Below are 23,737 nucleotides of genomic sequence, written 5' to 3'. Positions count from 1 at the left end.
TATCAAACAGGCAAAAATACTAGCCAAACACTATTAGCAGTACTGATCCGCATCTGAAACCTAAATTCAAAAATGTGCTCCATTAATTTGTCCTGATATATTCCCAACAGTCTATTTTCTGAATTTTGTTGCATTTTACTTGATGACTTCTATTATGTGTAGCCTATGTAGATGTAGAATTTAGATTTTTTTGTATTTTTTATTTTTGTCCAATAATTTTTTGTCCAATCGTATCTACCTAATGCCTTTAGAATCTGTAGTGCTGGCCGATGTAACAAACTATATCAGCAATTGGACTGTTTCTTTCTTTCTTGACCGATCAGATCTTAGATTTGCCCCACAGGGTCGGCTTGATTGATAGTTTCTATAATTGCGATGTGATAGTGAAAGAGGTGGATTTAGTTGGATAACTCCCCACTGAAGGCCCAGACACCAAAATGCACGGCGTATATAATCAGAATGAAGCGGTTTGCCAATTACGGTCGATTAGTTGGATATACACTTCTCATCAGTGAGGTCAATATTGCATCAAATCTCAATATTGTGACGTTCTGGTGATTGAATGATTATTACCTCAGCATTTGAGAAAATGCAGTCACATAGATAAGCTTAGGAAAAAAATCTAATTTGCTCCAACATCCATTTTTGTAATAGTTGTACTAGCCACCTTTTGTCAGTGCAGTGTTACATTTAAAAATGCATTGAATCTTGTTATCCATATAAATCATAAACCTGCCGCGGAGAGTCTGTCTACATTTTCACTGCTATAATGAATGTCTTATCAATAAACCTCAATAAACCACAAAAAGGAAGTAGAACAAAATGTGATGATCTGATTCTACACAATAAAGGCAAGTGTCGTGCTCCTCACATTTTCTTGTTAAAGGGAAGCTGCAGCTCACTCTGTGATGGATGAAATGAAACAGAATGTGATAACCCTTTCGTTATGTTGTGGGTTAAACTGACCCATTTTAAAGTTTCTAGTAAATCTAGAACTCAGAATTCTTCCCATAGCTCCGATTTTGTTATTCTCTTATTTTTATTACAGCCATTTTCTGTTGCGCTTGTTCTCATTCGGGTCACAGGTGAGGTGAGGTGAGCTCAGGCTTATCCGAGCTGACTTTGGGCAAGAAGTGAGTACACCCTAGACTAGTCAAAATCCACACAAACATGGACACAGGAGAAAAAAACATGACTTTCCATCATTCTCCCAAAAAAGAGAGTTTTACTAAATTTTGCCTCAAAAGTTATTAATAGCAACGTGGTGCGTCAATTTTTGCTTTCTTTGTTATTTATTTGTTTATTTATTTATTCATTCATTTATTTATTTTAGTGATTTAACTTCCAGTGGGACCAATGAACATTTTGGTGACTCAACATGACAAACATAACAGGAGGGTTACACAACATGCTGTGAACAATACAGTAGGTAAATCTACAGGCACACCAAGCTCAAAGAATGTGTCCAACGTGCCGCCTCTTGCCTTTTCGCATGCAAAAATGAACAAGCTGGTCTGACGACAAGCATTACCTCCATAGGGGGAATTCTTTGGTGTCTGCAACAATGCTTTATCAATGAGGCATACGATTATGTTGCATTAAAGGATCATCCTTCTCATCAATCTTCGAAGTTCTGTACTGTCAGCTCTCTTCTATCCAGAACGTTGAGGTCATATTCCACAAAAATCTAGCCTTCACACTCAGTGGATTCTATGCACCCTGGTGTTAACTGTGACAAAGGTGCAGCGGATCTCACTAATTTTACTCATATTATGCATTCATTTCAGCAAATATACACTTAAGGCAATCCGTGCATAGTACAAAGAAGTATGAGTCAATTCATTATGAGATAATGCATTTTTATGCTAGACTTCTGACCGATAACAGAGTATCTTTTTTTCTCATAGCACAATTTTTAAGAGCAATAGCTCACAACTGGTCGTCATGACTCCAAATGGGTCACAGTGTACAATGTCAATGTAACAATAGACAGCTGTTTTATTGTTTGTGTTTTATTAGAATAAATGAATAAATTGGCAGTCATAATAGCCAAGATTATTTGATTTCAAGGTCAGTTGTAAATATGGCAATGGTACTTTGGTGTATTTTTTTAAGTGCATTTTTTTCAGTTGGCACCATTATCTTGTTTAGCTTTGTTTAATTTTTTTGCCAGTTCACAATGTTAGCAACACTAAGGGAACACTTTGATTTCTTTGTTTTGATTGGACTGAGACAAACTTAACAAAAGGCAGAAACTATTTTGCGTGCAAGTGCAAGTTTATTTATTTTTTCTTTGCACTGTGATACAAGAAACAGGTTTTGTATAATTTAATACACACACATGGTCCGGGTGATAAAAAGCAAACGTTGATTTTGAGTTTATTTGAACATGAAAAAGAGTAAAAAACAAAACAAAAACTCTAATAAACATACAACAACAATAACAACAGCAAAATAAAATAAAATAGCTACAAAACAAGCAAAATTAAACAAAGCGAACCTAACAACGATTTTCCATGTTCAAAAGGGAGTGGGAAGAAGTCGCAAGACTTATTAAATCCCCTCCCTTCTCCATATTTTCTTTGTTTACATCCATGGTAAATAAAAAAAATATATTGCTGAGGATAACAAAAGTAACTAATAATGAACCACTCCATAATAATAATAAAAAATAAATACTCAGAGAACTTATCATTACAAATCCACAGAAAAGATAGTAAAGTACAACCTAGATCCAAAAAGCCAACGATAACAAAACACAAGACACGAACCATAGTAAACATAAATATGTTGTCAACAAATTAGCAACACTCCTAATCACTTAGTGGTTGTCTACCCGCTCCTATTCCCTCTTTATCTCATAAATACATACCTTTTATATTTAGTTTTAAATTGATTTATATTTGTACATTGTTTTAAGTTCTTATATAGACTGTTCCATAATTTCACCCCACATAATGATATACAGAACGTTCTCCAATTGAACCATCAGTAAACAAACCCTTACATGGACACAGGGTAAAATGTTATTAATGGGGATTTTACCTTTCTTCTACTACAGTTTGAATTTGTGAAGTGTCATTTAAAAAGAAAATGTAATGCGAGGAAAGCTGTGGAAAAGACCCAATGAGGCTGTATTGATCATTTTAGCAGGCAAGTTGATTCAGAAATGACATGGTGGAAATCTAGACAGCGAACATAGTCATTAAACTCATGGCGAATAAATTCAGGGGACAGTCATGGCAGATGAAGGCTTAAGGGTATAGCGTACTGCTATAATTTGCAAAGTTCTTTTGGTGATTAGTGCTGTTTCACAAAAAATGATGAAACGGGTAGTGCCGTACTCAGAGAGCCATTAAGTCAAACTTACTTAAAACTTCACACACTTCACACTTCAACTTTAAACCCCACAGATGCCACGGTATTATTATTATTATTATTATTATTATTATTATTATTATTATTATTATTATAAAGAAATTGTAACCCAAAACACAACTGATTTTGTCATTGTTGCTGTTCAGGTTAGTTTTTAGTCACCCACACTGTATCAAGTATCCTGGTGCCAGTTAGAAAAACATTCTGAATTGGTCTATGCAATTTATAATAAAGCTACATTTTGGCTGTACTTCAGGACATTTCAAGGTCATTATTTATTTAAGGAGTTCAGTCCGTACTTCTACTTTTACCAGAATTTTTTTATTTGTTAGTTAGTTAGTTAGTTAGTTAGTTAGTTAGTTAGTTAGTTAGTTAGTTAGTTAGTTAGTTAGTTAGTTAGTTAGTTAGTTAGTTAGTTAGTTAGTTAGTAAGTTTAGCTTTTATCTGCAGTATCGGTATATCTGTACCTCTACGTTGGTACCGAGTGTAAACACTTCTGCCATTTCTGGAAAATTATGACAATAAATTGAAGAGAGTGAATGGCTGAAATTCCATCCCCTCGGCTGATTTATGAGACGTGGAGGAAGCCACGCCCCCTATCTGACGGCTAGCTGGGAACACGGAAGTGCGCTTGCTCCTCCTGTGGACTGCATCTGTTTTCTATGCAGACATTCCAATTTAAAGACGCACTCTGAAACGCCGACGACATTTTTATTCCAGCCGAGTGTTTTTTGTGTTGCCAGTCACGTAAGTACCCTTGTGTCTTCCTAGCTGAAGTTCTCTCTCTAACCGGGGACAGTGAAACGGCACCACCTTACTGTAGCTAGCCAGCGTTAGCTGTCAAGCTCTACATAATATTATTCTTGATTCGAGGCACAGTTACCACGATTAAATTAACCTTGTCAATTCGTATTGCTCCTCAAAGATGCCAAAATCGTTAACAGATACGGATCTGATTTGTTACACCAAGATGGGTTTCATCTTCACAAGTTTGCGTTCCCACTTATCTTGATAGAAGTCTGTATAAAATAACAGGTCATTCTTTCAAATATTGACTGTGATATGTTGCAGTTTCTTAAGCCATTGCTTTGCAGGTGGGTAGTACCGTTCAGTGTACATTTTTAAAGAACTAAGGAGTAAAGTACAATTCAGTCCCTTAATTTATTGCACATATTTGCGACGTGCATATTGCTCATGGCATTATCGTGATGACGATATTTTGTCAGTATACTGTACTGCGCGCCTCTAATAAGGTCACACAATGTGCAGGAGCCCAGCTGACTTTGGCTGAGGAGGGTTTAAATCAGGGGTGGGCACACTCTGTCCTCGAGGGCTGGAGTCCTGCAGGTTTTGGAGGTTTCCCTACTGCAACGCAGCTGATTCTAATCAATAGGATCGTTACCAGGCGTATACAGCGCTCGCTGATGAGCTGATCATATATCAGCTGTGTTGGAGAAGGGAAACATCCAAAACCTGCATGACTCCAGCCCTCCAGGACCGAGTGTGCCCACCCCTGGCTTTAAATAGACAACCATTCACACCTATCTACAGACAATTTGAACCTACAACCTTTGAACTGTGTGGCGGATGTGCTAATCATTTGGTCACCATGCCACCTGCAGTCACAAGATCTCAACTCTGTTAAACACCGTAGTGGAAAATAAGGTATAGAAAAGGTAATGTATAACCTCACAATTAGTTCAGTGAGAGTCAAAGGAAAGTTAGGTTTGGGTTGTGTAGTTTGTGTAAAGGTTGTGTGGTTGGGTGAATAGGACCATTATTTTATATTTAGCTGTTTTTACCAGGTAAAATGTGATCTAGTAGTGTTGTATTACTTGCTGCTTCCTTTCATGCAAATGATGCAGTTTGGATTCTCGGTGAGGGTTGTGTCAGGAATGGTGCTCCGCACGAAAACTCTGTCAAAATAATCTTTAGTCCATGTAAGGTTCATATTCGAGTTCAAGTGAATCAAACTGTACCATGCAGAGTTCACTTGCAAGTGTACCAAAATCTCTTATCCAAGCAGTTTTAGTTCACACAAAGGTTTGTATAATTGGATTTGCACTCAACATATGGTTAACCAAAGTGATAGGATGACAGTGTCACATCACTAGGCTGGGAGTAGGAAACTTGTGACAGGAAGTTTTGTGGCAGTGCAGCCGTCCAACAATTTTTTCGGCAGCAGTGGGTGAGTGAGTCAATTTGTTGTTAAATTTGAGTATCTAGGAGACAAGAGTATTTCAGTGCCGCGCCAGCTGGAAATGATACGACGTTGAGTCAGGAGTTGACCGTCGGTAGCCACAGGGATGAGTGAGCAGCTGCTTCTCCTTCTGCTGCAGAAGGCGCCAGTGAGTGAAGATTGTGGCGTTGATGAGACACCGAAGGCTGGGCATTAGAGTCGACTACCGAAGTTATTGGTTGCTATAAGTTAAGACTGCTTGGGTTCTACAGTTTGTGTTGTTAAGACGGACTTTTTTATTGTTTTTTCATTGCACAGTAAAGTTCTACTTTTAATATTATTTCTGTTTCTCATGGGGATTTTTTTTCCGCAAACATATTGGGGCTTGACCATTAAGAGTATGTTCAACCTTGGAGGTTCCACCTACCTACAGTCATTTCTGGACTATAAGCCGCTACTTTTTTCACTTGCATTCGACCCTGTGGCTAGTACAAAGGTGCGGCTTATCCATCAGATCACAAGGGGGCGCACTATAAAGGAAGCGCAAGAACGTAGGAGAGATAAAACGAGAGCGAGACAATTTGTGCCCTCATTATGGAAAAAAAAAAGTAGCGGTAAGCCGGTGCGGTAATATTAAAACACCTGCGGCTTACAGTCGGGTGTGGCTTATATGTGTAACAAACTCGAGTATTCCCCAAATTTTGCTAGTGCGGCTTATAATCAGGTGCGCCTTATAGTCCAGAAATTACTGTAAGTTAAAACCATCATCAGAACACCAAAAGGAAATCAATTATTATTAGCTTTACAAATATTGTCAGAATCACAAACTGAATTGACGTTGATCACATCTCTTCAAATATATATTTTTGTCCATGTTAATTAGTCTATGTTTGTGTATGGCTGGGAACTGCAGGACATTTTGGGCTTTAGGTCTTTACTGTGATACCATAAACCGTGTTAGAAAATATTTTTAGAAAATCAAACTATTTAGCATCGCTAGAAGACAAGCCTGAAACATGTTCATGCTCGGCTGGCCTTAGCATAAACAAGGTGTGACTGGCTGTTGTTTTGGCTATGACTTGGGAACTATTTTAGTCTCAGCTGTAAAAAAAAAAAAAAAAAACCTGACAAAGCATTTCGCAGTTTGTAAGGCTTTACGAAATGAATTACTTTCCAGTTCATTAGACGCATGTCAAAGTTGGATGGTCAGTCGAAAGATCCATTTGAGAAAATTTTTTCTTTTTTTTTCTTCCCCCTCTTACTCTAGTTATTATTTATGCCTGACCTGTCTGCCTATTTGTGTCGTGGTTTGCATTTTTCATTTCAATGTTGATTAATGTTCTAAAGCTGGGCACACAAACTGCAACCATTTTTTACATTAAGAAATCCTTTCAGGTCAATAACATTTATTTTTGGTGGGCTGGCTCTATTCTTTTTTTTTTTTTTTTTTTTTTTTTTTTTTTAGCGTCAGTTCCATCCAAATTATGTTTCTGCATATTATTATTTTTTTGGACCCCTTCATAATTTACATCTTCAATTTGACAATCATTGTCAGCAGGATATTGACATGTCATGATGCTTCATCTCCTGTGCTTTATACATGGATTTTCAGATGCTTAATTGTCTCTCATCTTCTGACAGTGATTAATTCTCTGGCAGCCCACTTCAAAATTTAGCTGTTTAAGGTAATATTATACCTCAACAGTTCAACACTTTTTAACTAAAATTTGCCTGTTGAGGTTAGTATCTTATTGATTATACATTTATTTATTCTTCCTTAAATTAATATGTATATATTTTTGGCAGTCATGCTGGGCGATATGGCCAAAAAATAAAATCTCGATTTTTACAGACATTCAGGACGATTACAATTTTAATCTAATAAACCCAACAAACATTTATTTAAAGGTTTCAATTATTCAAAAATAATTCCTGTGCAAAATATTCAGACAACAATAATGTATACTGATTTTAAATTAGTTTTGACATAAACTTAACATTCATAGTTTTTTCTTAAATGCCACAATTAAGTAGTTGGTAGCTATTGTAAACATGTCTTGTAAAGCACCCATCCAACATTCTGCCATAAAAACATTTGAATGTATCACAACATAAGAACAACAGCTTTTAATAATCCAAAAGACAAAATTTGATTTCACGATTTAGAACATTTTCAACGATTCGATTTTTAAAATGATGATTTATTGAATTAATTCGATTTATTGCGCAGCCCTAGTCATGCCTATTCCTGAAGTGCAGTAAGCAGCCATTGTTTATCTTTATGGTAGTACTACAGTAGTCTATCACAGAAGCAATAAAATCACCGCTTAATTTTTAGGATCATATACTGTATGTCAACAAAGCAAGGGGTAATAACATTTTGCTTCAATACAAGGGTTTTATCTTGACACTCTTCTTCTATGCAGAATGTTCCGCTTGCGGGCACTGTCCGCTGTGTGGGTTGGCGTGTCACATTTGTCCCGGCGCTACCACAGTGGGGCAGTAAGAGGATCGGCTCGAAGGAGGGTGATGTTGGCAGCTCTGGTCGGTGTAACTGGTGTCTCTGCTAGTGCTGGACTGCTCTGGAAAAGGTATGATTGAGTTCATAGTGAATGATTAACGTCAACATCAAGACTGTATGAGTAAATAAAACAAATGTTAAGAGAAATAAATACATTTTCATGAGGCAGGGCGGTAAGTGATATCCAATATCAAATTGAATATTTTTTTAATAAATATTTAAAAAAATTCCAAATGGTCCACCCTACTAAGATTGCATTCATCGGTGAATAGCACGACGCCATAGTAGGTTGTCGTTTTTGCTTTCTCTCATAGTGCATTCACTTTTTAAATGACTCACACAAGTCATGCGACTCGGCTATAGTTGTGACAAATTAAATGGCGATTTACTAACCACATTCATGATACGTGTGGCCACCTCATGGCATCTTGTGCTACTGGAAATTCCCATGTAGAAGGTGTCTGATTGCTGTTGGTTGCTAAGTAGGCTGGTGTTTGTTTAAGACAAAGTGGTAAGAGGGTATAATTCAACTGCTGACACAAAATCCCAATGGTGATACAATAACCGTGTCACAAGAGCCAGCATGATGGATGATGCTATGGGGTGTTTCTAGGCTCTCACCCGAGCCGCTGTTCTGTTTGTACCTCATTAAACCAAATTATTATTCAGCCCACCCCATACTGTCTCAGTTCACCATTATTTCGATTTGTCAATCATGATAGAAAAATGGTGGTCTGGACACAATATGGCACTTTTCTTTTAACTGTATCTAACAACGTCCACATAATCCATCATATTCCTGACAAGCTCAACTGTATTTGTAACATTCACGTAGATGTTTAACCACCTGATTTCCCACAGGTTTTCATCTGCTTCCAATCTTTCTGTTGTTGAAAACTAGAGCGTATGCTGATGCAGGGCCGTCCGTTCGCCATTACCAACCACAAGATGGAGAAGCTGATTTTGTGAGAGCTTCAGACTCCGAGTCGGAGAAATCGGTGGAGGCCAGCAGTAGTGATGACGAGGCCAAGAATGAAGGTGGAGAAGGGAAAAAAAAGAAGCAACGCTCCGGATTCCGTGACCGCAAGGTAATCAATAACCAGCCAATCCCACCAATCAGCCATTCTCCGGTTTGATTCCCTGAATGGTTCATCAAAAGCCTCTGCAGCAATCAATATTCAATATGCTATATCAGAGTGTTTTGACAGAATATTTTACAGAGGTAATCAGCTTGCATTTCTGTCGTCATAAACAACAGGACTGTTAATTAGAGAGCGGGTGACAACACAGAAGAAGATTAATTGGTCTTCTTCTGTTTACAGCTGGTTGATTGTTGGAACATCAGTCAATGGAATGGGGATTTATGAGTAAAATGATGCAAAAAGTTATAGATTCTATTGAAATGTCTGGCGATCAGACTATGTACTGTGAGTCATGTCACGGTTTTATTAACCAGCACATAATAGCAAAATAGTGAATATGGTCTTGTCCAATCAAGGGTCACCATAATCAAATAAAACATGTAGCTAGCTATGAAAGACAGATTTGGAGTGTCACACCGTTTTACATATTACCTTCTGGTTTGCCGTTTTCAAACATTAAAATCAGCATGTAAATAACTAAGCTGACTTGAATTTGACTTCACATTCGACGTAATGTCACATGCAAGCAAAAAAGAATGAGTCGTCCAGAGAACAATTTCAACTAGTAGGGGTGAGCAAGCCATAGCCCAGAGCATGAGGATGAGGGCGATGACATTGCTAGCAAGGGCATTTCTGTCATCTTTGTTCTTAAACCCCTCACTCACACCAGTTGTTACCTTGACCCTCCTTCCCCGGATCTTCCCAATGTGATGTCTGGTAAACTCAACTCTATTTGTGCATGTCTCCTATTAAATCAGTGTGTTACAACCTGAGAAAGTCAAATCTTTTCCATGTTTTTCCCCACGGTGTTTATGTAGTCCACTCAGTCATTCAGTGTCACATAGAATAAACTGCCTGCTTGTGCCCCTGAACAGCTGCTGCATTGTGAAATGCGCTGCAGTGCTCCTCCAATTTCAAGTATTTTGCAGAAATGGGGGTGACTATTTCTAAACAAACATTATTGGTCTAATGATGGTGGGTGTTACATTGGGTTATAGTTGCGATTTGTGTTCAGAGCACGTCACAATTTTATTTTTACAGCAGGTTTTCATATATTGTGTTTAAAAAGGTACTTTTTAAGATCTTATGAGTCAAAATCGTCAAATTATGAAAAAGTGACCAACTTCATCAGTTGTTTTTGTTTGCGCTGTCAAATAAGAATCATTTACTGTGTTTGGCAGGTGATGGAATACGAGAATAGAATTCGGGCCTACTCGACCCCGGACAAGATTTTCCGCTACTTTGCCACCTTGAAGATTATCGGTGAGCATGGAGATGCTGAGGTCTACATGACGCCTCAGGACTTTATACGCTCCATCACACCAAATGAGAAGCAACCAGAGAGTGAGTCACTTTTCTGTCATCATCACAGCAAAATTTTTGTCACAGAAATTAGCCCTTTTTATTACCTTTTATGCATCATTTTCTGTTGTTCCCGCTCATTTCTCCTCTCCTTGGGTTTGGCGCTTTAGACAGACAGAGGTGTGCCCTTGCTTGTCCTTCATTCCAGAATAAGCTATGAAAGAAAGTTAGCAGTTGCAGAGTTCATGATCAGAGGGAAAAGTGGGGTGCAAATTTAATGCTGATGCTTGTCATTAATGGCTCTAAACAAAATATGCGATGAAAGTGTCATGTCAGTACATGTGTGCAATTGGTTTTATGGGCGCAGTTCTTCTTGTAAGTAGCTGAGCGCATTTCATTAAACAAATTACGCAACATATTCTGCCTATATATATATATATATATATATTTCTTTATTTGTGTGTGTGTGTATATATATATATATATATATTTCTTTATTTGTGTGTGTGTGTGTGTATATATATATTTCTTTATTTGTGTGTGTATATATATATTTCTTTATTTGTGTGTATATATATATATATATATATTTCTTTATTTGTGTGTGTGTGTGTATATATATATATATATATATATATATATATATATATATTTATTTATTTATTTGTGTGTGTGTATATATATATATATATATATATATATTTATTTATTTATTTATTTGTGTGTGTGTGTGTATATATATATATATATATTTATTTGTGTGTGTATATATATATATATATAATAATAATTTTTTTATTTTATCCGTTTGACATTTTTATGGAATCTTCCCATCCTTGAAGTCTTAGAACTGTATTCAGAGACAAGTGTTGATAACTAATGATCACACGTCTTGAATGTGACTGCCGATGATTCTTTTAAACAATTTGCTACGTGGAAATGGTTTGTTGATGACCGTTATTTTTCACTAGCACATGTCAGTGATCTCCGGATTTAGAAAAATGTTATTGCCATTTGCTGTATGTCATGCTGTAATGCATCACGTTTTATAAGTAGTGTGCCTCTTCTGATGTGACTGGTGTATTTTTCTTTTTCCAGATCTTGGGCTTGATCAGTTTGCTGTGAAACGCTATGATGGAAAGGTAAGATTTGGATGTCTTGGTGGTAATGAGGCAGGTTCAATGTAGCTTTGGAAGAAATTATTTTATTTTATGGTATGTGTATAGATTTAGTGCTTCAGTCTGGATTTTTTTTTTGATTGATTATAGTGGTGCCTTAACTTAAGAGTTTAATTGTAACGTCATTGCTTGTAACTTAAATAATAAACCGTTCTTAAATCTTTCAGCTCTCAAGTTTTCCCCACAAATACAACAATTTCTTAGATATTTTTAAATGAAGAAAAAAGAGCACTGTATTGGGAAATATGAATATAATGATGAAAGTGATAATAATAATAAGCAATAATCATGAAAGAAAATGTAAAGAGAAGCATGTGTTTAAAAAAAAAAACTGTTTAATTAGTTGAAAGTCACGCACACTGTAGTCCATTTGTGTGTTGTGACCATTGGTTGAACAATGACTTGTATGCCGAAAGCTAGTAAGTCAAGACACTCACAAGTCACAACCTACATACCTGCGTTTTTTTTCATGTGCTTCCAAGTCAACCTTGTAATATTTTCTTCTTGTAAACACATAAGTTTGGGATATTCTTTACAGAAAAGGAACATTCTCTAGTTTGTGCAACGCTCAGCATATTCATTATGCTCATTGTTTAGCCTCTTTTGTCCCTTTTTTTTCAGACCATGTGTTGCCTTTTATTTGCCAGCCAAATTTCTGTCCACATGGATTTGTCTGATACTGCATTTAGCTTTTGTTGTTTGAGATTTCCCCTCCAGTGTGGCCAAAGAGCTCCCAGACGATTCTCCGCCTGCCCCTTTTTTTTTTTTTTGCCCATAGCCACATTATAAGCTTAGATGAAACGGTTATGGCCTTGTGTGTCCTGAAGCGTTTTAGCTCAAAGGTGAAGCGAAATTTTCAGATGGGATTTGGCTACTTGTCTCAGTTGCCATTTGATATAAAATAAAATGAAAACAAGTACTACAAGTATTTGAACTATGGATGTTATATGCACCTCAACAGTCCCTGGTTGTAGCTCATTTTCTCCAGGTTAAGCCTACATTTAAGGCAAATACAACACACCCAGTGTGACTGTGACTGAACAACTAATGTGTTTACTGACTCACCGTGTGTTTTATTTTCCTCCCCTAAGAGAGGTATTCTAAAAGTATTAACAGGATTTCATGTCTCTGCTTAACACGCTATGTTATTGTGTCCATCATTGTTTTCTCCACCCACCATATTGATGTGGGTGTGCTTTTCATCACCACAATTTAACATTGTAACCTGCTGTTACCATTTTTTGTTACTGTTGTTGATTCTATCATGCTTTTGTTTTCCGTCTCGTTCTCATACCAAGTAATCCCTCCATTTTCTCTCTTCCCCTCCTTGTTAATAACTACCTTCCTCGAAACCCCTTCTTTCAAAATCTTCACCTTGTCTGTCTTGACCCCCCGTCCCCCAATAATTCCATCTGCTACCTCCCCGCTCCTTTCCCCTTGCTTCTTCTATTGCTCTTGCCCCAATCCTGCTTCTGCCTCTCCCTCTCTTCAGGACTTCTGGCAGGTATGGGGTGTGTGCTCAGCGGCATGTGTGCACCTGAATGAAACGCTGCACATTGTAGTCAAGACTTATCCTCTTGGTTCTTTTAGTCCATGTGTGCCTCTCCTGTTTGTTCACACTCTTTTTATTATTCACTCTTCTCTCCTATTGCGGACAGCCTATACTCACTGTTTAGTGCAGGGGAACAGTTAACCTATTTGTTAATATTAATATTTTCAATTAGAACATTTCTAAATTTCAGCATTGGTTGCCATGGTAATGTTAATTTTGCAGTACATTCAATTAATATCAGTAGTAACGCTAGTGCTCTGGAACTACTGGATGTATTTGGTTGAAATTTGGTATACTCCTACTTGTGTCCAAAACGGTTGATTTTACTTTTCATGGCTGAAGTTGTGATAATCTTTAGTAACATTGGCTACAATATCTTGGGGAAACGGTCATTTACAATGGTTGAGAAATCTTATTTACATTAAATATAATGCAAAAGCTTTGACATTTCAAAGCTGTTTTCTTGAATATTTAAAAAAAAATAACGTAACTAAATGTAAATGTATGCAAATATTTTGTCGTATATTGAAAAAAATCTTTCTTTTAACTTTATGGGCTAAAGCTTGATGTTGAAACATCATTTGAGGCCTAATGGGGTAGATGGCCACGGACTTCCGACTTCCGGGGTTTACACATCAGTGCCATTTCCGTTCCAACACTCGCACCCCCACCCCTGCGCAACAAAAAGTCTAAGTCATGAATCCGCTTGAAGACAAAAGTACGTTTGAAAACTGTGTAAATAGCAAAATGAGTATATTATCATGATATTGACTAAACGATTACTTCAGCTTTAAGTTCATGAGGGTTTTTTTTATCCGCAGAAATCTTAAACTATGATAAACTACCAAGTGTCAGACATTTTATTTCATTTGGTAAAGCATTCCAGTATTGAATGGCAGTAAAGTAAATGTTGTGACTTGTTTGGCAAGGCACCTTGGTGCACATTGTGCAAACTTGAGCTGGTGTTATCGTTGTGTGCAACCCTCCTAACTTAAGGGTAGTGTTCTTTCATATATGATGGGCATTTGTTATTATTATGTTAGCGTTTGAGTTGCTTAATAGCTATTTATTGAATTTATTTGTTATAGAGGATTTAGGCACATTTGAAGTGCTCATTTCATGTTTTGGGGGAAATTCCACAAAGATGGTGGCCATTTGTCAAGTTGCTAGCATAAGAATTGCTGTATAACTGAATACTGTCATTTTAGTTATTTTACCACTGTTCATTTTTGTTACTAGGACACAATGGGATGTTTACCCAAGTACCTTGAAAAACACTAAGTAATGTGAGATTTACCTACATGTAATGCATGTAGGTAAACGATCTGTATAAACTCTATTTGATCTGGAGCAAATCAGTCAGGTTAAAGCCTCTTATTAATGAGGGGGCGTCAGTCACTGATGGTGGCACACAAAACCCATTGCTGTTGTTGTCTAGTGTTTCAGCTTTATACTAACTGAAACCATTATATGAAAGATCTCCCCAGTGCTCTTTGTGTTAACGTGGTACTTGCAGCTGTCTGCTATAGCAACCTTTCTAAATTATTCAAACTTAAACTTTCCACTTTCTCTTAGAATTATTAAACATTTCTGCAGCAGAACTTAAGAAGCAGCGTGGCCCTCACAAGAAACCATGTGAACTACTTTAAAGTTAGGTTCTATAGATCAACTGCAAAAGTTAAAAAAATTGTCACCCATTTATAAATCATAACATTGCTGTTCCCCTGCACTCTTGGTAATAAGTAATGTTCTCCTTCATCTCCTTTTGTTTTGTTTCTAACGGTTATGAGCACAAGCTTTCTTCGTGCTTTGGTTTGGCACGCATTTCCTCAGCATGCCCTGTTACCAGTGTCTTCCTCAGAAAGTAGCTGGTGGCGGCGCCCTCTTTCTACGCATGGTGGCAACACGGGGGCTTTAGGACCCAGGAATTTGCTCTGTTAGCTAGCACTGAGGCTGTTTTGATGTGCTTGGTAGCCTTCACCAATTCATCTTTTGGATTGTTCAGATGTCACTACTGCATGATGCCTGAAAAGAGCATGGTGTAAAGTCACTCAAGAAAGGAATTGTGTACATTTACAAATTGGTGGAAACGGTTCATGCTTTGGCCTCCTGAATGAAAGCCACGGCGTCTGTCGGTGTTACTGAGATTTTGTTTGCGTGTGTGTGTGTGTGTGTGTGTTTGTTTTCTTATCACCCGAGCTGTGATTATGTTCACCCGTTCTGATTTCACAGGAAGTTCCAGCAGGCTTCTTGTCTTGTCTTAATTTAAATTGCTATGTTCCTCCACGTTTTCAACAACTTCATATCTGTCGATGAATATCACATAAAAACAGTTAAATATAAATTTTCTCTTCATCCCTATTTGCTTAACTAATCTACAAGAGGTTTTGGGTCACATCATTATGAGGCAACTGCCATTTCTCAGCAACCAAAATATGTTGGCGGCGCATTCTGCATCAGAATTAATTCTTCAGTTGTGTTCCCAGAATAATCTCGAGCTAACAGCACACCTGTTCTGTCAGTTCTCTGAGGACCAAACACAGACAGTTCATATGTTCTCTATACCCACACATCCACCCACATACTGTCTGCAGTAATGTTCTCCCAAATATTATTGCATAGAAGCATTTAACCTGTCAGGTCAGAGAGACGTTCTGTTCAAGGATAAAGGTTAGTGCTTTCTTGAGCGCTTGGATGGAGATCTGTGCCATTTCTTGTTCTATGGGTAGCGATATACAGTATGTAATTTTTGTCATTGCTGGCACTGTTTTGTTTTGGCATCATACAGAAACAAGGTCAAAGAAAGAAACATTGAAGCCACAAATATTGACTTTTGAGATTCTACCACTTTTGAGGCATTCGACTTTGGAGCTTTCATTGTAATAATAATATTTTAAATCTGTCATCTTTATTATTGTATAGTTTTTCAATTTATTTAACAAATACAGAAGTGAAATAACTGCTTATCTGTCAAATATCTCATTAAAGGGGAAGTCATCCTTAACTCTTTTACTGACGAAATGTTTAATGGTGTATACTAAAATCCAAATGAATGCCGCCAAAAACGTTAATTGACGTTTACTATGATTTTTTTTTCTCAACGGGCAGTCAAACGTCTGTGCAGCACTTCCTTATCATTGAGGTTGTAAAATCCCAAAACACCCACTAACACAAACTATGGCCAGCCGATGGCAGCATTGTATCTCTTTTCAATGTGCTCCTCCTGTTAGTATGGAATTACACTGAAACATGACGAATCTGATGAAATAGAACGTTTCCAAGGATGACGTGAATGATCAAAGCCTTTGACACATTAAATCTAATTCACAGAGCGTCACTAAACAAAAAATACTCGTGTCAAAGTCACTGTTGAAATGTATCTTTTCATAAAAAGCTCATTTTCTCCTTATCTTTTCAATTTTCACTCAATGTCACTCATTGTCAAACATACTTTTTTTTTCTAATATTTTTTTTTTCTAATGAAAAGAATGGATCACTTTTTTTTCATTTGGTACCCCCCATGTTTATGTAGTCAGAGCACACAATATTCTGTTTGCCTTCAAAGATGAGTTAAAATGCTCGAAATCGACTGCCACTGTCAGGGTTGTTTTTTGGATAACGTGTGGCAGTAAAAGAGTTAAACGTTTCTTGACAATAATATGCTATATGTGACGTCTCTAGTCTAAGTATGACATTCTGATTAATATTATATTTGTGGAATATGAGTTATGAAGCAAAATCCAAATATTTTTATCCATCTTAGGGGGTGGCCATTTTGCCACTTGCTGTCGACTGAAGATGACATCACAGTTGCTCAGGCAATGACTAATCACAGCTCACCTGTTTTCTGAAGCTGATCTGTGATTGGTTGTTACCTGAGCAACTATGATGTCATTTTCACTCGACAAGAAGTATCAAAACTGCTGGATTTTGCTGCTTAAGTCGTATTCCACCAACACAATATTAACCAGAATACTGTATTTCGACTAGTAGGGCTGCATAGAACATATTGTCAAGAATTTGTTTTGGGGGGGGTGGGTGATGGCTTTCCCTCAGGCAGCTCAGGCTGCTAGGAAAAAAAGAGGAGATTAGCCTTGACCAAACTCTCGACCTCCTGTGGGAGTTGTATGGTTATATCTCATTTGACAGCATTGTCAGCAGCTCTGTCACATCTGTATTTGTGCCTTGACTCGTTAGTTGCTCTCATAAATTTCCTGCAGCTATAAGCTTAGCTCGATGCATAGACTGGTATGAACACAAGAGCTGCCTTAGCACTGATATTTAATAAGGGAGCATGCTCAGATTTACTCTGACAGCTGTGATGTTGACACCAATCAGTAGGCACGCTCTGTCAAATGAAGCGCTATCTGTTAATTAGCTTGAGTACTAGTAATGAGGGTTACAGTCATTTGCGGATCAGTAATTAGAGATAACACTACAATTGCCGCTAAATACAGACTCTATCATTTCTAGGAATTTGGGATTGTTTTGTTTTTTTAACCTGAATTCAATTTTTATTTAATTGCATTTTACCCTTGGAAGAAAAACAAACAAACGTCTCCTTTTATCCATGTTGTAGACATGTCCCAAAACCAACTTCTCTTTATTTTATTTTTTAATCTTTTTTGTTTAGCTCTTACTTTGAAGCCTTTGCTCAACTGGCAGTTGTGGTTTTGTTTTTCTCTTAATGCCTTTCTCTGTTTTTCTGACTCATTTTCTATTTATACATGTTGGTCAAGCAATCATAGCTATAATTGTAAACTAGTCTATATGTATGAAAGATAGAGATCTACATTATTGTTAGGAAGGCCCAGGTGCAATGAATGCAGTGTGATCAGCAGTCCTGCAAATAAAGCCTCCTTGATATATTTTCTACTATTTACATTTATATGAATTCAAGATGCAGGCCCTGCTGTATTGTAATCTGTATTCGTTGTCATGTTATATTGTTTTATAAATTGTGTAAATTATGAGGAGAGCCTCCAAAATATGAGGGATGGATTTGGTTATGTTATCCTGTTCAAAGGGGATGCCTCAAAATGTTTGTATTAATATATGTATTTCAAATTGAAAACATTGTCAAATATACTCTACAGATCTTAGATCAAACACAATCCGTTCTGTGATGCAAATTTTTGTTTTAATAAAAAAAATAAAATCAATTTGAAAATAATTATAATTGGTAGAATCCATTCCAGAGCAAACTATCATGCCATTAAACGTTTTGAGTATCATTTTGTCTTATAATAAACACTTCAAAACACTCTCTAAAGTTGAGGGATATAATAAATAGAGATGTTTGATACCACTTTCTTTCAGACCGATGCCAGTTTGAGTACTCAACTCTTGAGCAGTCACCTGTACCGATACCACTTTTGATATAGAATATTTCCCAAAAAAACTAATGACAGATCATTTTAAAGAAGTACCCATCTATCTCAATAATTTTCCTGAATATTACATGAAAATACTTGCAATTTTCTATTATTGTAATTTCCAGTTCCTGATGTTAAAGCGGCCATAAAAGCTACTGCTGCTATCGATCATAGTCGCAAGTACCAGTTTCATTGAAATAAGGCCTGGTATCGGTACTCCCCCTAATCCCCAATACAAGACATTGTTGCTGATAATCTAATGCAAGACGTTAAAACATAATAGGTAACACTTTATCTTTTGGTTATAAATTAAGTGATATAGTCAATTGGCGGCTAGGACAAGATGCTGACATAGCAGTCTACTACTTATTTAACTCTCCTTGAGAAACTGATAGTCAGTGGCAGAAGATCGACAGACATATCCAGGAACAGATCAGCATATGAAATTCTTAATACTGAAAGATTGAGTAATGCATTGTAATGTCCAGCGGATGTTATTTTTCTCTCACAATATTCTTCTTCTCTAACCACTGTCCTGTCCTTTCAAAAATAAATTACTGTATGCCAAATTTGTCAAACTCTCAAATGCTATTTGAGGTTCCACTGTACAAAGGACAATGTGATAATACCGTAGCGCAATAAGATTTGAGAGTCTCAAGCTCCACTGGCCATTACCAAATGATAAATGGATTGTATTCTGGGGGTCTTTTATTATCATTGTTTTGATTTCATTTTTACACAAAATGTTTTGTTCGTGTAGGTGTGTGTGCATTTGTCTCTCGGGTGTGATACATGTGTGTCTTCATCGTTCAAGACCCTGCTTAAGACAGCAGAGGACAAACTATTCTCTAACAGTTCTTTCTCATCCTTCCTCTTCCTCTGAAATGGACCTCTTACAGACGGAGGTAACTCCACCAGGGTTTTAGTGTGCAACCTCTGACCTCCCCCTTCCCAAGGCATGCGCCGTCTATTATATTTCCACTCTTATTTGGTGGAGCGGCCCACTAGTGGGCAACCGTCTTATCTATTTAGCCTTTTCTTCACCGAGTGTGCATGTGATTAGTTCACACTCTCATGCAAGTCTGTAATTATACACATGCTAACAGAAAGAAAAAAAAGATTTACCTTTGTGTGTATAAATGTGTGTGTGTGTGAAACCGAAATCCCTTTGTTTGTAATACCTTGGTTTGTGTTCCAGATGTATTCTCAGTTGTGCGTATGTTTTGTGCTGCGGTCTTGTGATGTTTCCTCTCTTTGTGTGTCTATTCCACACTGTGAGTACGGCCTCTGGTATCTAAAGTTTGTACACCCACTAACTATTTGTCACCACCGACCTCACCTGCCTGAATAGCCTCATGTGTATGCAGCACTTGCATGACTGATATTGCACTTAATCATCATAACATATTCAGTCCAATGCTCACTGGTTCTCTTATATTTTGTATTCTTTTTTTTTTTTCTTTGAGGGTAGCCTTCTTCGGGTGTAAATCTCATAGAAACACTGAAAGTTAATAAGGCCTGTTCTGAATAAAGTACACTCTTTTAATATGCTTTCTTTTGTTTGCCTGGGGCGGTATGAGCAGAAGATAGCCCAAGAGAGGGAAAAGTTTGCAGATGAAGACAGCATTTTTTATACGTTGGGAGAATGTGGCCTCATCTCCTTCTCAGACTACATCTTCCTCACCACTGTGCTGTCCAGTAAGTGCTGATTTCTGTTTTTTGTTCTTTTGACCAACATTCCTCAAACTCATCCCTCAAATATTTTCTGTTTAAGGGGAAGTTAACCCATAAATGTTTTTTAAAATATGTTCTATGCAGGAATATGAATTGAGCAGCAAAAAATACCAGTTATTATTTGGGGTGTCAAAATTAGTGCGTTAATTTTGAATTAGTTTAAACACATTCTTTTAACGCACGATTAATGACAACCACTTACTTGGAAAGCCTGTACTAGGGGAATTCCAGTTGCAACGCAGCAGACATGTCCACGTCAAAATTTAGCAGTAATAAATTTAATAACAAAGCATATAATTGTGGTGACTGGGGTCAAGTTTTATTTTACAATTTAAAAAATGTGCAGAATTTCACAAGTTACTTCATGTTAAAGATTAGATAGCTCTTAATATGAAAAGAAAAATGCACTGAGCTGTCACTGTCTTACAAATGCAATTATGCCATTTAGTGGCCGAAAAATGACCAACACAAATCTATCACATTTATTACTGTCAATGACGGAAAGATGCAGCCATATTTCTATTAGTTTAACATTTTTTCCCCATTTTTATGTTAATAGCATGAAAGCTGAGTAAACAATTATTTTATTGTACATTTAGAACAGATATAAAATTTGCGATTAATCGTGAGGTAACTATTGAAGTCATGCGATTAATTACGATTAAAAAATAATAATAATAATCGCCGGACCCCTTCATTAACTAGCCATCTCAGGGGTGGCCATTTTGCTAGATGTCAATTGAAAATGACAGCCCCACACACACACCTCCACCATGACTATAAAGAGTATCATTTGTCTGTAGAATTGTTGGAAGTACTCCTTGCGGATTCTGACAACGCCACTTCCACCTACTGTAGTGGATGTGCAATTACACTTTATTCTAGTAAAATGATGATGATTAATGACACAAATCTGCTACCAATAATCAACCATCAGCCTCTGAAAACATTTGCCGCAGCGTTTTGGATTTTATGGGCTGGATTTTATGGGCCTTAAGCCTTTTTCTTACCATGTAAACGTATGAGCACAACTGTATGTAGTATGTACTATATACACCTATTGTTCCTATACATTAATGGATTTTACATTATTTACCATGGATGATAGTTGTCCAGAGACTGTCTGATAAACAATCTCTGAGCTCATTTGAAGAATGAAGATGCAGCAGTTGATGTGTAACGGGGTGCGAGTCAGTATTGAACTTTTTCGCCATCTTCAGGGCCGCTCAAGTGTGATGTGTCATTTCCATATTACTTAATTGATTTCAGAATGCATTTCCTTTTGTGTTGTCTGCAGCTCCCCAGAGGAACTTTGAGATCGCTTTTAAGATGTTTGATCTAAACGGTGATGGAGAGGTCGACCTGGAGGAGTTTGAACGGGTTTGTCTGAGATCATCAACATTTAATTGTAAAAAAGCTTGTCACACGCTAATGCAGACAAAACGAGAGCACTCCGAGAGCACAGATCTCCTCGCAGGCTTTCACAATTGTCTTGAGATGATTTAAGATCATAATAGCTCAAAGGAAATAAAGTTTCAATCAGAAGTTGTTCTAAATTCAATGTCGATCTAGGTCCAGAGCATTATCCGCTCTCAAACCAGCATGGGCATGAGACACCGCGATCGCTCCACCACAGGCAACACTCTCAAGACAGCCGGCTGCAGCTCGGCACTCACCACCTATTTCTTTGGAGAAGACCTGAAGGGAAAACTCACCATCGGCAGCTTCCTGGAGTTTCAGAGGAAGCTGCAGCATGATGTGCTCAAGCTGGAGGTAACATGATGACACTACGGCTGTTTTTCTGATGATGGTTTAATGGGGGGAAAACATAGCAATGCTATTTGAAGATTGTTAGCCCTAAAACAACTCCCTTCGTAGTCATGGCTACTGCTTGTTGTTGAGGAATATTGTGATTCTATTCATTAGCATGGGATTAGAGCTGTCACTATTCATTTTGCATTGTTGTGGTGTGCCCACAATTGTTAAATTTTCTTGCAATGAATTGTTTGAGATGAGGAAATCACCAGTGCATCCTTCTACTTAAATGTCCTACTTTCATGATATAATACTGTATCTCTGGAGTGTGAACTTTTTCCATTTTCCATAAATTTCACCTGGAAGCCAAATATCCCTCACTTTTTGTGAGTAGTGTATGTTCTATGTGACCTCACTAGTCTAAGCATGACATTCTGATTAATATTGTATTTGTGGAATATGAGTTATGAAGCAAAATCCAGCCATATTTGTCCATCTCAGGGGGCGGCCATTTTGCCACTTGCTGTCGACTGAAGATGACATCACTGTTGCTCAGGGCTCAGGCAATGACCAATCACAGATCACCCGTTTTCTGAAGCTGAATTGTGATTGGTTGTTACCAGAGACCTGAGCAACTATGATGTCATTTTCACTCAACAAGTGGAAAATGGCCGCCTTCTAATATTAATAAAAACTTCTGGATTTTGCTGCTCAACTCGTATTCCACTTACGCAATATTAACCAGAATACCGTATTTAAATAAGTGGACTGCATAAGACATATTGTCAAGAAACATTTCTGGGGGTTGACTTCCCGTTTAACTCATTTCTATTTTAAATATGATCATGCTCCCAAAGACATATTTATACGTTTTATGCTGTTTTAAACAGATTTGTGAATAATGATGAAACTTAGCTGTATTCTAATGCTAATTGCTGCAAAACGGTAATCGATAGAATATACTTTTTTTTTCCTGATGAAAGGAGATATTCTAAACTTTCTTTTGGTAGGTTCCATGTTTTTATAGCTATAGAACACAATATTTTGTGAGCCTTGCAAAATCCAGTAAAACAGCCAGGAGCAAAGGGGGTTGCTTCAGTGAAAATTGCTGTGAGTGAAGGAGTTATTTTTTGTAGAAAACTACAGGGAGCTGACAACACACATTTTTGTTTTCAAATTCTAAGACATATACATATGCAGACAAAAATCACTCTGGTTTCTTGAGGGACTACAGAAATCAGCAAATAAGATTACATGGTTATTAAAATAGTTAACGATTAATTGATCAATTTTGACACCTACACTGCCATCATGTAAATCGCCTAGAGACTGCAATACATGTCATGCCACCTTGCATTTGGTACAAAGTTCTTACATACATTGAGTCTCATTTCTAATTCCTATGTTCACTTTTTTTTTTTGTCCTGTAGAAATTATCTTAGTTTATGTCTTCCTGCCAGAAAGGCTTCTTTTGGACACTAGCCTCACAAACGGTGGATGCTTAATCTTGGTTTGAATTATCAGCCCCTCTAGTATTCCTGTCTGCCTTATCGTTTACGTAGTAACAAGCCGCCCCTTGTGTTAGGAATTAGCATTTTGAGAGGTCGGCACATTCTGAGGC

At 37.2% G+C, this 23,737-nt stretch overlaps 1 protein-coding gene across 2 annotated transcripts in view; it reads left to right on the top strand.

The window, feature by feature from the left end:
• Window positions 1-3,966: 3,966 nt before the first annotated feature.
• The window catches only part of micu1 (mitochondrial calcium uptake 1), a 26,655-nt gene continuing 6,884 nt past the window's right edge, over window positions 3,967-23,737 (top strand). Inside the window, exons 1-9 of one of the 2 annotated variants that reach the window (XM_077581139.1) lie at window positions 7,984-8,148; window positions 8,980-9,166; window positions 10,402-10,564; window positions 11,621-11,664; window positions 13,193-13,204; window positions 19,527-19,532; window positions 20,211-20,325; window positions 21,659-21,741; window positions 21,934-22,134. In XM_077581139.1, the coding sequence (XP_077437265.1) occupies window positions 7,985-8,148; window positions 8,980-9,166; window positions 10,402-10,564; window positions 11,621-11,664; window positions 13,193-13,204; window positions 19,527-19,532; window positions 20,211-20,325; window positions 21,659-21,741; window positions 21,934-22,134 (975 nt within the window). In that variant the 5' untranslated portion in view covers window position 7,984. Of the gene's footprint in view, window positions 4,126-7,983; window positions 8,149-8,979; window positions 9,167-10,401; window positions 10,565-11,620; window positions 11,665-13,192; window positions 13,205-19,526; window positions 19,533-20,210; window positions 20,326-21,658; window positions 21,742-21,933; window positions 22,135-23,737 lie in introns of those variants that run through there. The other variant, XM_077581137.1, reaches the window with a different exon arrangement.

The sequence above is a fragment of the Vanacampus margaritifer genome, chromosome 12 (genome assembly GCF_051991255.1).
Source record: "Vanacampus margaritifer isolate UIUO_Vmar chromosome 12, RoL_Vmar_1.0, whole genome shotgun sequence".
In the NCBI taxonomy this organism is placed as follows: domain Eukaryota; kingdom Metazoa; phylum Chordata; class Actinopteri; order Syngnathiformes; family Syngnathidae; genus Vanacampus; species Vanacampus margaritifer.
This window is presented reverse-complemented; position numbering and strand designations above follow the sequence as displayed.